Genomic DNA, 16420 nt, shown 5'->3' on the forward strand with positions numbered 1-16420 from the left:
GCTGGAAAATCAAGAAGAATTCAAAAGCTGTTGAGGAGCTGGCATCAGTAAGACTTGGTGATTACTTGACTGTTGGAGAGCTCCTGTGTGCTCCAGCTTTGCCACGCTGTGGCCTGGATTTTCCTGGCATTCCACTTAACCTGGGAGGTCTTCCTGAAAGAGCTGGGCAGTGTACAGAGGCAGAGCAGCCACTTGGTAGATAGGTCTCCAGAAGTTGATCCAAGGCAAAGGCACAGCTGGGTCAGAGAGAGCTGGACAGGTCATGTCCAAAGTGCAGTCCCCCGAGGTAATCAGAGCCAATACTCCCATTTTACAGCAAAGGAAACTACCCTATGCAAGGCCATATAGAAAAACAGTGACCAAGTAGTGGGGACCAGAGCCCGCCTCTCCCAACGTCCAGGTGAGCAGAGCAAAGGTGGCAGGTACAGGAGAATGGTCCAAGAGGACGCCTTGAAGACTAGAGGCGGGCAGGGCCGAGAGAGGCTCTGTGTTCCTGGGGTGCCACAATGGAGTCAGAGGCTGGCTCAGGACCAGCCCCACGATGGGCGGTGGGGATGGGGCAGCCAGCATGAAACAGGCCTGCAGGACAGAGTCCAAGTGTCCTCAGCCACCTGGTGGGAGAAGGCAAAACTCAGCTCCCTGACTCATCTCTGTCCCCCAGCCTGTCCTGCTGGAGGGAGGCGGGACTTGCCAGAGCACCGCCATCACTGCTGCCATCCCGGGCTTCTGTACTGCCAGGGAAGCAGAGCCTGGCCAGCCTGGCCTGTCTGGAAGATCCTGGGCTCCTGCGCTGGCTCCTTCTCTCAGGGCTTTTCCCAGGCTGCCGCGCCCCCTCCTCTCCCACACACTGTGCTCTCCCGCCCAAGGTGCCGGGCTCCAGCCCCACAGCCCATCATTAAACAGCTCAATGTGGGGAGTTGGGGGATCATCAGGCAAGAGGAAAACATCAGCAGTTTTTGTGACCCCAAAGGAGAGGCGGAGGCACTGACTTGGATGGTAGCAGTTAGCCCCTGACTGTGGGCTCATGGGATGTTATCAGCACCTCCCACCAGCCAAAGTCTCTGCACTGCAGGCGGCAGGGGACACAGAGATGCTAGACTAACAGCAGTGCAAGGCCAGGCCGGACTCAAGTCCAGACTGTGCCCAGCCCCAGAGAAAGGTGGCTAGAGCACCAGGACAAGAACTGGGTCTGCTGGGTCTGCTTCTGCTTCCTTGCTGAGCCCTCCTCCCCATCCTGAGCGTAGAGGGGAGTCTGGAGGCAGGACTGGGCACCCGTGAATCTCCTGGACTAATGGGGAAATGAGACAGGACAAGCTCAGTGAGAGCCCTGCCTTCTGGGTTTTGCTGACAGAATGATCGGGGTCTAGGTGACACTGATTGGCAAACCTGTGAAAGGAGGGGACCCCAGAAAGGGGGTGGGTGTCCTGATCGCACGCTCCTCCACGTCGGCCTCTCTCCGAGGTGGAGCTGGCCTTGACTTCAGAAGGTATGGAGCTGGCCAGCCCTGGGAGTTGACATTCGGGGAAGCGGCTGCATGGGGAGGAGGGGGCCTATACCCTTTAGGTCACTGTGCTGCCTCAGCAGGGTTTCAGATGGAGGCCCTGCCCCTCCCAGTGGGTGAGTCACTCCCACTTACCACTTAGCCGGTTTCTCACCGGACATCCTGTCCCCTTCTGCTAGTTCCTGGGCTGGGGTGGGAGCATCCCTGGAAAGCCCTAGAAATGCATCCCGAAGAATATCGATTTCATAGAGGCCCTTATGGGGGAGCTCAGCACCCACCTTAGACACACACGTGCACACAGACCCAGTCCCTCTCTGCAATGTGCCGCCACTTTACTCCAGGTCAGGTCGGCCGCCTCTGCCCAGCCACTTCAAGGCCCCCAGGCAGAGTCTCAGGAAAGGAGGGGCTGGGGTGGGCTGGCACAGCCAGTACAAAAGAAGCGGTTCATGCCAGGAAGCCCCGAATCCCCCTCGCCTCACCTCGGTACCCACTTTCACCTACCCCTGAGCCCAGTTCCAGCCTGCTTTGCTAGGAAGAGAGGGGTCTGGGATTTAAAAGGGCAGGAAGAGAAACTGCTGGAAGCGGGTATGTGGGGAGCGGAGTGCGCCACACCCCACTGCGTGGGAACCTGTGGCCCTGGCCTGCGGATGAGCTCCACGGCAGGCAGGGCCTTGGGGAGCAGGTTTGTCCACCACAACTGAGGAGCCTTTGTGTTTTGTTGCTGAGCTCAGGCGTTTGCAGGTCTGTGACGTCTCAGGGGGCCGGCCTGAGGCCTGTCATGCTGGCTCAGCACTTCTGGGAAGCGAGGCAGCCTGAACTGCCCAACCTGAGCTCTAGTGGGGAAACTGAGGCACTTGAGAACAAGCCCCAGGGGCATGGGTCCCAGATCCTGGAGCTCATAGGGTGGTCAGGGAGAATATAGGCAGTGCTTGAAGTCAGAAAAAAAAAAAAAAAAAAAAAAAAAAAACAAGACTGATTCTTTTGATATCTGTGGGATACAAGAGCCCCTCTGCTGAGGGCACAGGTTCTATGGATGCCTCTGCCCTTCACTCCCCACCTCTCTGGCTCTTATTGCTCAGCACATTGTAGCCTCCTGCAGGTGCCCCCCACCACACACACACACGCACCTGGGATCCCCAAAGCCCCTGTTTCTGACCTATCACCTGACACCCAGTCAGGTGACCTGCAGATGCAGTGGCCATACCAGTACTGTAGCTGGTGTTTGTGCCATTTCTCACAAGGGGCAAAGGAGTCACTGAGGTTATATTCTAGGAGGGACACCACCCAGAAAGAGGCCCCAGGGAGTTAGATTGAGCCAGAGTCTGTTTTTGTGGCAGGGTGGGAAAGCACTGGGCTGGGTGCTGCTGTTCTGTGTCCCTGGGCAGGTGACCTAATCCCTCCAATCGTTGTAAATGATGGATTGCATGGTCCATTAAGCTCCAATATGCTACCATTTTAGTGGTCCCAGTTCCCACATCTGGGCCAGCCTCTGCTTCTCATGTAAGAGGGAACCTGCAAGGAAGAAAAGAGGATGTGTTCTGTGGACCAGTCCTGACTGCTTAGGGAATCAGAGAAAGTCAGCAGGGAACTCCCCAAGCCCTTGACCCGGCCAGTGTCAGGCATGACATGGTCAGCTCAACCCAAGGCCGGGCCTGGTCCTTTCATCTCCTGCAGGGGGCTTACAATTGGTTGGGAGACAGTAGACAGGCTAGACATATATGCCAGGAAGTAGAAGATAAAGGGGTACAGGTCAGTGTTACATGTTATTGGGGTATTAATAGAGCTGTCAGCTGAGTAGGAAGAGATGACAGTCACAAGGGCATCCTGGAAGAGGGGTGCCTAGTAGCACTCCCTACAGTGTCCAGTATGGAGTAGGCGCTCAGCAAATATTTGTTGAATGAAATTCCAGGGAGGGAGGCCTATTGCTTCATAGATGAAAGATGATGGTGATGATGATGATGGAAGCTAGCATCTAATGAGCCTTTCATTTGTCCTAAGTGCTGCTTTCTGAGTTTCCCATGGACTCCCTCTTTTAATCCTTACAGCCGTTTTATAGGGCAGGTATTAACTATTATAATCCCCATTTTGCAGATGTGCAACCTTGGTACAAACTGAGCTACAGAGAGGTTAAGTCATTTGGCCAAGGTTGCACAGTTCATCAATGGCAGAGGTGGATGCAAACCCCTACTGCCTGGCTCTTAACAGCCCCGCCATGCTGCCTGAAAGGGTGGTGACGGAACAGCCTTCAGAAGGTGGGAGACGTCAGCTCAGCTTTCAGATTGTCAGGGCTGCAGTGTCTGGAGAAGCTTGGACAGGCAAGAAGAGGGGCTGTGCAGTCTTTAAGCCCCTGTTTCTTCTGCCTGTCCCTGGAGCAGGCTGCCTTTAATCAATCCTGCCTTCTCATGGCCCACCTGTTCCGGGATTCTTGCTCCCATCCAGCTCTTTCTCTTTCTTTCTGGTGGTGATCCCTGCTCCTCTGTTGACTCTGACATTCTAACCCCGCCGGTTAGAGACACCTGGACTCTGCTCCCCTCTGAAAACCTCCCAATCTAAAGAACGAGAGTCCTTCTCCCCAACCCTGAGTCCTTGGACCATGGCAGGCAGCCCCTAATAAGAGGCTTAGGTTCCCGGACCCTAAGTCTGGAGCGGGGAAGTGGAGTTTTTAGGCCTTTCAAATCTTCCAGCACCTCCCAATTCCAGAACTCTGGGATCCAATCCCCACCCTTAATGACCCCAAGCCCCTTACTCCAAGAGCTGCCTTATGCTCACCACCCCCGCTCCCCTGGCCTTGTTAACAGTCAGATGTGGCAAAGAGGCAAACGCCAAAGTGAGTCTGTACCTGCTCCTTAAAGATCCTCCCCTCTCCACCCCACCCTGCCCATCACCAGGGCATAAAGGGTCAGGGCTAGGGGCACCTACTTGGTGCCCAGTAAGAGAGAGGCTAGGGACATCCTTTACTTCCCCACCATGTGGTTGCTTCTGGGAGTGCCACAGTGGAGGGAAAAAAGCAACCTCCACCCCAACATAGACATGGGCTTGGGGAGGGCCGCCCCTGCCTGGTGAGGGATTGGTAGATGTAAGGGGGCCTCTGGGGTGCCCGGCCACCTCTCAGCACCCTCCCCACCCCATGCCTGGCCGCTATCAGCCATCTCCCCTCCTGGCATTGACACAGCTCTGAGGGTGAGGTCACCACTGAAGATGTAGCCAATGAATGTCAGGCTGTGCCCCAGGGACTGCGCCCTGCCTGCCTCCACACCTTCAGGGGACGAGAGGAGACAGGATTGCAGGGGCTCAGAGGGCCGTTTCCCCTTGCGGGTCCACCATGCATGGCACCAACCCCGAAATGGCTCCTGGAACCCACACCCCTTCCCTGTGCTCTCACCTGGGGCCCAAGCCCTCCCAACTGGCTTTTCCTGTTCCTGGCTTTGTGTGGCGCAAGTTCCCCAATTATGCCCACATTATCTCAGCCGCTGGGCAGCCTCCAGCAGGCTGGGGGAGGGGTGGGGAGCACCCAATTATCCTGCTGGAGACGGCCTAGGGCTTAGCTGCTTGCTCAGCAAGAGTACTGGGCCGTCTGGCCCACTGACCTCACCATGGGACTGTTTCTGGAGTGGGGCCACAGCTGCACTCGGCTGCCATCAGACAGTTAGGGCCAAGAGGACCACTGGGACTTGGGAGGCCAGCCTACTGCCTTACAGAGGAGGAAGATAGGGCTCAGAAAGGGGAAGTGACTGGCCACGGTCCCACTGCCTGCTAAAGGCAGAGGCAGGCTACAGCCTAGCCCTCCCAACTCGTGGCTGGATGCTTCTCCCATTGTATTGCCAGCCCATGGGGCCTCTGCCCAGGGAACATCAGCTCTGAAGCACCCCACAGGCTGGCAGAGGGGACAGCTGGAGGGGCGAGGCTGGGGATAGGCCTGATGGACCTTGAAGGGCTGCGTGGATGTGCATCAGCACAGAGAAGGGGGAACCTCAGGGAAACTTTCAGAACATGGCAGGGCCTGTCTTGGTGAAGCCAAAGATAGACTTATTCAGCAAGTATTTCTTGAGTAGCTACTCTATGCTGAGCACCAGGGATATTGCAGTGACCTAGAGACCTGGCCCGTGGCCTCTCGAGCAGAAGAGAGGGGAGCAACTTACTGCACTGACCATGGGTTTTGGGGCCCTCAGAGGAGCCTGTGCTGCAACAATGTCCCCGTCATGCCGAGGAGGCAAGTGAGCATAAGCCCCAAATTTCCACTCTTGGATCCCAGACTCCTTTGGTCATTTAGGCCCTCCCCCTGCCTTGGGTTAGTACAGGGCCTGGTGTTATTGATGCTATTGATGACGCTCAATAAAGTGAGTGAAGTAAGGATACAAAAACATGAGGGATACAAATGACAGCAAGGACACGGCTTGTGGGGAGTTGGCAGGACTCAGGAGAGAGCTGGAGGGTACAGCCTAGTGCTGGGGACAGCTGCCCCACGTTAATGGAGCTGAGCCAAGTTCAGGGGTAAGGAAGCCCAAACAAAGGACATTCTAAAGGGGATAACACAACCCATGTGGAGAGTGGAGGGAATTTCACTCCCTCCTTCTTGCAAATGTCTGCTCTTTTGACTTCCATTGCGATTTGTGTAGTAACAAATATTTACTAGCATCTACTATGTGCCAGATGCTGCGCTGGGCACTGGGGATACAGAGATGGAAAGGACAGACGCTGCCCTTGGAGGAGTTCACAGTCTGGTAGAGAAGTCAGATGTGTAACCACCACCTTCCAAGGCAGGAAAGAGCCGAGCTAGAGGTGGCCAGGTTAGCTCTGGCGGGGAAGATCAGGGAAGCTCCTGAGGTGGCCTCAGGGGGCGGTCCACAGGTGGAGAAGGGGAAGGGCCGTCTAGGTGGAGGGAGCTGCCTGGGTAAAAGTCTAGGAGTATTGGGTGGATAGGCTCTGTGCTCCACGGAGGCTGGGACTGAATTGCTCCTTGATATGACCCAAATGCTCACACTAGATCCTGGAATATGTCACTCGGCAAATCGCGGCTGAATAAATGGGAGGAAGAGGGAAGGAAACCAGGAATGTGGCATGTTCTGAGGATGGGCCCAGTCTGATACAGTGGGAAAGTGTGGCTGATGGAGAGAGGTGGACAAGAGGCATGTGCAAGGAGGTCTTGCCAGGAGAAGGCATTTAGACTTCACTGTGAAGGCCATGGGGAGCTAGTGGAGGCCCGGCCTTATGCAGTGCTCACTTCCCTCTGCCGAGCTGGGTAAGGGGGCCCAGCCAGTGCACCAGGGCATGAGGATTCAGCTGTGTGGGAGAAGACAGCAGGGTGGCCATGATGACAGTCACCGTGGGCCTTCAAGCTCACCCAGAGCCTCCTGCCTCTGACGCACCTTCTCATCCATCACGCCATTTGGTTCCCCCAGTAACCTTGTGAGGTAGAGAGGACTGGATTCTCTGCCCCACTTAACAGAGGAGGAGACCAAGGCCCAGGAAGGCAAAGCAGTTGGTGCATGGCTCCCAGGCTGGAGCTCTGCTCGAAAAGCAACCAAAAATGAAGGTGCAGACATATGTTTACTAACACAGAGTGATGTTTATAATCTATCACTAAGGGAAAAAGCAGCTTATGGGATAATATGTACAGCATGATTCTGACTTTTTAAAATAGATAGATGGTTATGTGGATATACACAGATATAAAGTAAAAGAAGATAGATCCTTCAAGATTATCCTGAGCAGAAGGATCATGGGATGTTGTCACTTTCTTCTCATGATTTTTCAGTGTTGCCTAGAGTGTTTTTATAACAAGTAATTAATATTTTTACAATCAGAATAAAAACAATAATGACTGCTATAAAAGACAAGACCAGAGCACAGGGAACTGTGTGGGTGGGGGGAGGCTACGCCTGACACTGACCACTTTCTGCCGTCCTCCTGGCCAGGCGCCCACTCCCAGGTGGTCCAGGTGAACGACTCCATGTATGGCTTCATCGGCACAGACGTGGTTCTGCACTGCAGCTTTGCCAACCCGCTGCCCAGCGTGAAGATCACCCAGGTCACGTGGCAGAAGATCACCCAAGCCACCAATGGCTCCAAGCAGAACGTGGCCATCTACAACCCATCCATGGGCGTGTCCGTGCTGGCTCCCTACCGCGAGCGCGTGGAATTCCTGCGGCCCTCCTTCACCGATGGCACCATCCGCCTCTCCCGCCTGGAGCTGGAGGATGAGGGTGTCTACATCTGCGAGTTTGCTACCTTCCCTACGGGCAATCGGGAAAGCCAGCTCAATCTCACGGTGATGGGTAAGCTGCCCTGGGCCCCCTCGCTGTTCATCCAGAGGCCTGTTACCTTGGGGCATGGCCATCCTCAGGATGCCTCAGTGACCCCAGACATCCCCCTTGGGTGGGCATGCTCCCATCATTCCAGGCATGAGGCTTCCAGTCCCTTCTAGCCAGGCCACCCCATGATTCACTAGGGATTAGGGGCAGGGGCTTAGCTCTAGACAGTGGGGAACGTCGTTCTTCAGGTTGAAGCCCACGAGGCACTGTGCAGGCAGCAGCATCAGACACCACAGTAAGCCACCTGCACTGCTTGCCTTAGACATGCCGGGACTCCAGGAGACCTAAGCTCGATGACAAGGATATGACTAGTAGGACAGAGAGGACATAACATTAGACATGATGAACTTCCTGCAAGAGGTTCTGGGACAGGCTTTGATGCAGCACAGCTGAGAGGCAGGGATGGCCAAGGGGACCTGAAGACAAGGCCTGATGGACACCACACACTTTTGGCCAGTGCATCTTGGACGAGTCAACAGAGCTAGTCCCATCACTCTTTCTGCTTCCTCACAGCCAAACCCACCAACTGGATAGAGGGTACCCAGGCAGTGCTTCGAGCCAAGAAGGGGCAGGATGACAAGGTCCTGGTGGCCACCTGCACCTCAGCCAATGGGAAGCCTCCCAGTGTGGTATCTTGGGAAACTCGGCTAAAAGGCGAGGCAGAGTATCAAGAGATCCGGAACCCCAATGGCACGGTGACGGTCATTAGCCGCTACCGCCTGGTGCCCAGCAGGGAAGCCCACCAGCAGTCCTTGGCCTGCATCGTCAACTACCACATGGACCGCTTCAAGGAAAGCCTCACTCTCAATGTGCAGTGTGAGCAGGGCTGGCTGCCAGGGGCCTCCTGGGGTGGGCGCCACTGTCCCTCCTCCCTCTTCCTCTCCTTTCTCCTCCCTTTCTCTTTCTGGGGGTACTTTCTTCTCCCCTCCTGTCTCCCCCATCTCCTCCCTTTGTTCATTTTCTCTCCTCCTTCCGTGTCCCCCTCCTGTTTCCACTCCAGGGCTCTGTGATCGCCACCCTCCCTCCCACACTTCCCTCTCTCCTGGCTGTTTCCATGCCACTGCTCCTTCCATCCCTTCCTGGCTGAAGCTCCCTTGTTGTAAGTCCCCCTCTCCTGACCTCACCCTCTTCAAACATCCCTTGCCCCACAGATGAGCCCGAGGTAACCATTGAGGGGTTTGATGGCAACTGGTACCTGCAGCGGATGGATGTGAAGCTCACCTGCAAAGCTGACGCTAACCCCCCAGCCACTGAGTACCACTGGACCACGTAAGTGCTGCAGGGCTGGCCAGTCACCTTGGAAGACGGCTGGCTGGACCACGGGTGATGGGGGGCAACCACCCTACCTCCAGGAGCCTTAGACAGGGAAGAAATTAGGGTCTGGGCTCAGTGAGAAGCGGGGCCATGAGAGAAACCCCCACCGCCAACACACACATATACATTACGTCGTGTGTGACAGTGTCAGGGTCAGTGGAACAAGCCATTCTGCCAGAGGGGTTTCCCTTGTGATCTGCTTCCCTCCCTCTTCCTAATAAAGAGTTCTGTCATTTTCCTTTGGTGATTCAGCCTGAGTCACTCCAACCCCAACCCCCCAGTATTTATTTTTATCGAGGTATCCCCCGGGAGGCCGGTGTTCTGGAGCATCTCAGCTGTTTCTTTGTTCCTATGCCTTCTCTTTGGCACCCCCAGATTCTTGGGGAGGAGGCAGCAGCCAGCCCAGAACGCCTGTGCTCATGGAGCACGTGCCCTGCAGCCCGCCATCCCCTTCTTGGCCTCACGGTCTTCGCCTTGACCTTGAAGGGTCCTGTCTCCCCTCCAGCCAGCTCAGACAGCTGGGGCCAAGGCTCTTCCCAGAGAAGAGCTGGATGGAACACACACAAAGACAGGAACGTGGGGAACCAAGGAGAAGGTTGATATGGGTGGCCAAGAGACAGCTGCCCAGAAGGAGTCTGTCCCCTTTTTCTGGGGAGCAGAGGGCACTGGTATGCCCCACCTGTGATCCTCCACTTCCTGGAGTAAATAGTGCTTCTGAAGGTGTGAGTGGACAGAGCCTGCTGGCCGGGTTCAGCTCTGAGGACCCAGGAACTGGTAGGTTCAACAGAATAGCTTTGTGGCCGCGGGGGTCAGGAGGAAGGAAGAAGATCCCTTGTCTTTGGCAAATTTGCAAGTCACTTCCCCCATGAAAAAGTCCTGTGACATTCCCAACAAAAACACAAAGTAGTGGAATGGAACATACTTCCTATCTCATTACCCGAGTGGCTTGCCCAGGCCTTTTGCCCCAGTGGTTCTACTTTAGGAGATCTGGGGTTAGAACCAAAGCATCTGTATTATTATTATTATTGTTATTATTATTATTATTATTATCATTATTATTATTTTGAGACGGAGTTTCACTCTGCCACCCAGGCTGGAATATGGTGGCACAATCTTGGCTCACTGCAACCTCCACCTCCCAGGTTCAAGCAATTCTTCTGCCTCACCCTCCCAAGTAGCTGGGACTACAGGTGTGCACCACCACACCCAGCTAATTTTTGTACTTTTAGTAGAGACGGGGTTTCACCATATTGGCCAGGCTGGTCTCGAACTCCTGACCGCATGATCCACCCACCATCTCGGCCTCCCAAAGTGCTGGGATTACAGACGTGAACCACCACGCCGGGCTGGCATCTGTATTATTAACCAGCTGCCCAGGAAACCAAGGACCAACAACCATGAGATGTGAATAGGAAGCTAGAAAGAGCACTTTACCAGGAGTCCCGAGATTTAGCTGGAGCTCCCATGCTGCTGCCTGCAGCTCCCATGCTGCTGCCTGCCAGCTGTGGTTGCCTGGCCTTGAACCTCAGGTTTCATCTGTTAAGTGGGACCAGCACCTACCTAGCCTGCCTATATTCCCATATTATGATCAAATATGAAAAAGCTGAATAATATAAAACTACTAAGTGAAAGAGATTATTAGTATTATTTTTCTTCCTTCCAAGACAGATCCTACCACACAAGCTCAGCAAAAGGTCTAGACGGCCTGGAGCCAAGTGGGTGACCCAGGAACAGCTTCTTCTTGAGGCTGGAGAGTCATAACCCTACGCGTGTCTCCCAATTCCCACAGGCTGAATGGCTCTCTCCCCAAGGGTGTGGAGGCCCAGAACAGAACCCTCTTCTTCAAGGGACCCATCAGCTATAGCCTGGCAGGGACCTACATCTGTGAGGCCACCAACCCCATCGGCACACGCTCAGGCCAGGTGGAGGTCAATATCACAGGTAGGAAGCTGCATCCTCCCCAGCCTCTCTGCACCCACGGTTCCTTCGCCACCTGCATCCCTCAACTTTGGGCAGTGCCACTGTAGGAAGATTATCTCCTTTTCCGGCTTCTCTAGTTCTCCCTTGAGCTCTGGCCATTGGTTTTGCTTTGCTTTTCTCTTTCTTTCATTCAAGGGCGTAAATGAGACAGTCACGGTGACCCCCAGTCAGAGAGGGGCAGGAGGAAGGCTCAGGGAGGGAAGAAGGAAGTGCTGTTTACAGCAATGCTGTTTTGGGGGCCAACAGAGCCTGCCCGTGGATCTGCCAGCACCACACACGGTGGGATGCTGGCGTGGTGGGGATAGGTTTGCAGGTGGAGCTCATCTCCTCCAAGGTCTGCACCTGTGGTCGAGGACCTCTTCGTGAGCCAGAAAGTGAGGCTTACCTCAAGCAGGGAGACTGGAGAGAAAGCGAAGATGTAGCCCAAAGCCATAGTGCTTTGTGTGCCCTGCAACTGAGCTCTCCCTGCAGCTTTCTGTCAACTTACCCATCCGGGCAAAGGGAGGACAAGGGCTAGGATGTTCTGAGGAGAGACTTCACCTGGGACATGAAAGGAGCATGGTCTTGATGTCAGACAGCTGTGACCCTGGACAGACCCTCATCTGTAAAACGGGGACAGTATGATGTGCCTCGAAGGGCTGTTGTCAGAATTCTACGTGATGTAGGTCAAGTACCTAGCACAGATCAGTCTGTCAATAAATGGCCAATGCTCCATGATTATTACCCTGACCTCCATCATTATCATTATTATTAATGGAAGCATCAAAACAGGTCCACACAGGGGTAAACTGCCAGCACAACTTCACATGGGGAGTGTCTTTTACAGTGGACCTGAGCTAGCTGCAGGGTGACAAAGGGACAGAGGGTCTTAAAAGAGTAAGTGGTGTCCCACTGTGACTGAGATATAGGAAGTAACGTGCTCAGGGACACACAAGACTGGTCGGCAGTTCCTGGGCTCCGGCCACAAAGCTTGGGCAAGCCATGACAATTCGTGAGCTCTGAGCCAGTGTCTCTGGAGTGGGAGACCTCATTTGTGGGTACATTTAGGGCACAGTTGCAGAAAGAGCCATGTGAAGTTGTCCAGGGTCTGCGCCTACCTGTCCTCAGAGCCGTTCTGTCACCTCTCACCCAGGGGCGGCAGTGTGGAGCCACTTGCTGTTGTCTGCAATCCCTGGCCTCGGCCCTGAGACTGGTCATATGAGGAGGAGCATCAGGGTTGGAGAAAGGCTGGGGAAAGCTGGGGGGTTCCCATGGGTTGGCAGGCAGAAGGGGCTGGTGTCACACACTTCTCCCCAGCGGGGAAAGTACGAGTAGAGGAGCCTCAGGGTTACCCAAGCTCCAGCCCTGAAATACTGGGGGAGTCAAGGGGGAGGTGGGAAGGGCAGGGCCTGTGTTCCATGTGGAGTGGCCATAGAGAACATGACCACCCCTCAGGGAGGCACTGTCACACGGGGGACAGCACAGACCTGGCCTGAGTGTTCACACACTGGCTCTTCCTGGCTGTGTGGCCTTGAGCAAGTTCTTCACCTCTCTGAGCCTCGGCTTCCTAACCTCTAATGTGGAGATACTCACACTTGTCTCAGGCCTCTTACGATCATGCAGTACTCACTGCGCGGCGATACCTTCCCCTGATGGTGGGCTATCAACATGTGAGGGGTGTGGGCTGGGGGCAGGGGGGCCGGGCCACCTAGGGTCCCAGCTGGAAGAGGGACACAACATGGCTCTTGCTGACAGCCCTGTTAGGCAGGAGCGAGGAATGCATGGCACTCACTGAATCATTGATAGGCCCAGGAGCTGAACGGCTGGCCTCCCTCGGACGGGACTCTCAGCCCCCTCCGGAGGACTCAGGGAGGTGGCCTGAGCCTTCTCAGGGCTGTGGGTTCTTGTGCTCTCAGGCAATTTCCAAGCAGCAGCTGACCTCACCACCCTCCATCCCACGTCGGCCAGTGCCTGCCACATTCTCTGGGGAGCCCACCCTGCAGGGCACAGCCATGCCCTTGCTCTAAGCCCCACTGGTCCAGAGGGGATGCATGAGCGAGAGGGATAAGTGGAAATTTAATTTTTCATTCTGGCCATTCGTTCGGGTAATAACTTTGCCCTGGGCGCATCTGGAAAGGGAAATGAGGAGTGACTGGGGCAGGGCAGAAGGTGGGCAGCAGGGGGTGTGCTGAAGGGACATGCGTGTGTAGAACATGTGTGTGCTGGGCCACTGCACACCTGCGCAGGCTCGCTTTGGCACAGCTTCTTGGGGCCCTGGGCCCCTAAGGAGGGAGCACTGAGTGGTTGCTGGGAGATGAGTGAGTAGGCTGGGCTGGAGGGCGGGGCGCCCGGGCCAGGGAAGCATGGGAAGGAAAATGGCTGGAGCAGAATGGGCAGGGAGGAAGAAGCAAGGCCTTCTCTCTGTTGGCCACAGAGAGTCTCTGAAGGGCTCTCAGCCAGGAAGCACCATGGTGAGGTGTGTGGGTTAGACTGAGCATTCAGGGGGTTGCGTGGATGGCACCAGGACACCCGTTAGGAGCTGCCACCATGAGTGAGTCCCTAGTGGGAAACAACAGGCCCAGGCTGTGGCTGTGGTGATGGGGGCACTGAGGAGATGGACCCAACAGAATCTGTGTGTGCTTCTGTGGGCTCAGGCCCCAGAGAAGCCCCTTTTAGCGGCTCTTACACAGAGGAGCAGTTTCATAGGGTGGGCCCAGTGGTGACAAAATGAAGCTCCCTCCCTTCTCCCTCTGGGGTAATGACAAGGTGGGGAGAGGCCCAGGGTGCAGCCTCGACCAGACTGAAAAAAGCAAATGAGGCAGGCTCTATCCCTTTGGGTGTCAGGAGGAGACGGGCCAGGCCTCTCCAGCTGGGACCCAGCCTCTCGCCACTCCCAAGAGCAGGGCAGGGAGGCTGCCAGGGTGTAGGATGTCCGTCCCCACTCCCATCCCAGGGTGCGGGGCGTCTGTCCCAACTCACATTTCCAGTGAAACCCCGGGCTCAGCCCTTGTGGGTGAGGATCACAGTCTGCCCGTCAGGCCTGGAGTTCTTCAGACCCAGAGTTGTGGGCCTTGAAGGCCAGTGTCCTGGAAGGGAGGCAGGTATGAGCCTGCAAGTGTGCTTGTCCAGCCATGGTATGGACATGTGTCTCTGGGCGTGTAAATGTGAACCAGTGTGAGCAGGCTCCGTCTGCATGCTGAGTGTGCACGTGGGAGCCTGTGGCTGTGCCGTGGCAACGTGCCATTCTCTGAGCCGGCGAATGGCAGTGTGTTGGGAGGTCTGAGAAGGCAGCTGCATCCGTGCCTCTGGGAGGATTCGGTTCTCCCCCAGCTTGCTGAGGCTCTGCCTGATGGTCTGACACGAGGCACAGCTGCTGCAGCTGCAGATGGACAAAAGGGCTTCCCAGAGGTGGACCCCAGGCCTCCCCACTCTCCCTGTGGCTGGCTGCACTGCATGCTGGGAGTGTAGTTCTTGCAGCTTCCGGGCCTAATCTGATGCCAGAGCATTTCCTGCCTGAGGAAGCACCAGGCATTGGTTTTGGAGGCAAACTCAAACATTCTCTTTGACCTCAAACCTCCAGATCCTAGATCCAGACTGTAAGCCCTAACACGTCACTGTACCTCAGATCTATCCAAAGCCCCCAGCACCAGCCTACCCACCTCAGAGAACCAGGACCCCAAAGGCATGCAGAGCCCCCACTTCCCCACTGTCCTGACCAGCGAGGGACCCCAGAAGAGAAGCTACAACCCTTCGGGAATAGGGACAAGCTGCTCCCTTTGTAAGAGGATGTGAGGGAGGCTGGCTGGGCCCCTGCCAGCAAACATAAATGACCCCGCGGCCTGGCTCTTCTCTCTTCTCCCAGCTGCGGCCCTTGCAGCTCTGCTCCTGGCACAGAGACAGGAGCTACTGGCTGAGTGTAACAGCTGGAGAGGTGGAGGGGGAGGGGAGGACGCGCCACTCCACCCCAGACAGCCCCTTCTGCTTGCAAATGAGTTAGGTCCCCACGCTTCTCTTCTCTCCCTCGCTCAGTATCCTCACTCAAAAGTCTTTGATGCTGGAAGGTCATCCCAGCCATTCTGCTGCTGCTACACAGGCCCAGCCCTAAAGTAGCCAAAATAACTAGGGTTCTATTTGATCCCAAAAGATCCCCAGGAAAGAGTAAACCTCCTTAGAACTTGGGGAAAAAAGTTGGCCAGGTGCGGTGGCTCACACCTGTAATCCCAGCACTTCGGGAGGCCGCGGTGGGCAGATCACTTGAGATCAGGAGTTCGAGACCAGCTTGGCCAACATTGTGAAGCCCCGTCTCTACAAAATATTAGCCGGGTGTGGCAGTGCATTCCTGTAGTCCCAGCTACTCAGGAGACTGAGGCACAAGAATTGCTTGAGTCTGGGAGGCAGAGGTTGAAGTGAGCCGAGATCGCTCTACTGCACTCCAGCCCAGGCGATGGAACGAGACTCTGTCTCAAAAAAAAAAAAAAAAAAGAAGAAAAGGACTTAGGAAACAAAATTAAGCAGAAGTCCTGGACGAGAAAAAAACCTAGTATAATCTGGTCCCAAGCCACCACACCACTCCCCCTGTCACCCACTCCAGAGAAACAAGGTCCTAGTGTGCCCTGTGCAGGTTTATCTGAGTCTCTCCTGAATACTTGCTCCACCTAGAACAAGGCTCATCTCTAAGACATAATCTTGCCATTGTAGAATTCATTCTGTCGTTCAACAAATATTTCTTGAACACCGGCCACGTGACAGGCAATCTAGGTGCTTGGTATAAATCCATGAGCAAAACAGACAAGAAGTCCCTATCCTGATGGAGCTTATGTTTTTGCATAGGAGGAAAGACAATAGATAAAATACATTTTTAAAAAATATGTAGCCTGGGCGCGGTGGCTCACGCCTGTAATCCCAGCACTTTGGGAGGCTGAGGCGGGTAGATCATCTGAGGTCAGGAGTTTGAGAGCAGCCTGGCCAACATGGTGAAACCCCATCTCTACTAAAAATACAAACATTAGCCAGGTGTGTGGCACGTGCCTGTCATCCCAGCTACTCAGGAGGCTGAGGCAGGAGAATCGCTTGAACCCGGGAGGCGGAGGTTGCAGTGAGCCAAGATGGCGCCACTGCACTCCAGCCTGGGCGACAGAGTGAGACTCCGTCTCAAAAAAAAAAAAAAAAAAAAAAAGTAGTAATTTTGAAGGTGAAATTGAGGAGGAAAAAAAAAGAGCAGGATAAGGGGATCCCAAGTGCTGTGGACCACACAGGTGGAATGGGCTTATGAGCTGCAGTTTTAAATAGGGTAGTTGGGGAAGGTCTTGATGAGAAGGGGCTGTTTGAGCTGGGT

At 55.0% G+C, this 16420-nt stretch overlaps 1 protein-coding gene across 1 annotated transcript in view; it reads left to right on the forward strand.

Annotated features, from left to right (window-relative positions):
• The window catches only part of NECTIN1 (nectin cell adhesion molecule 1), a 68456-nt gene that overhangs the window by 43208 nt on the left and 8828 nt on the right, over positions 1-16420 (forward strand). Inside the window, exons 2-5 of the mRNA XM_003910837.5 lie at positions 7417-7776; positions 8326-8628; positions 8964-9081; positions 10916-11067. Coding sequence (XP_003910886.1) covers positions 7417-7776; positions 8326-8628; positions 8964-9081; positions 10916-11067 — 933 coding nt within the window. The remainder of the gene's footprint in view (positions 1-7416; positions 7777-8325; positions 8629-8963; positions 9082-10915; positions 11068-16420) is intronic.

The sequence above is a fragment of the Papio anubis genome, chromosome 12 (genome assembly GCF_008728515.1).
Source record: "Papio anubis isolate 15944 chromosome 12, Panubis1.0, whole genome shotgun sequence".
Taxonomy (NCBI): domain Eukaryota; kingdom Metazoa; phylum Chordata; class Mammalia; order Primates; family Cercopithecidae; genus Papio; species Papio anubis.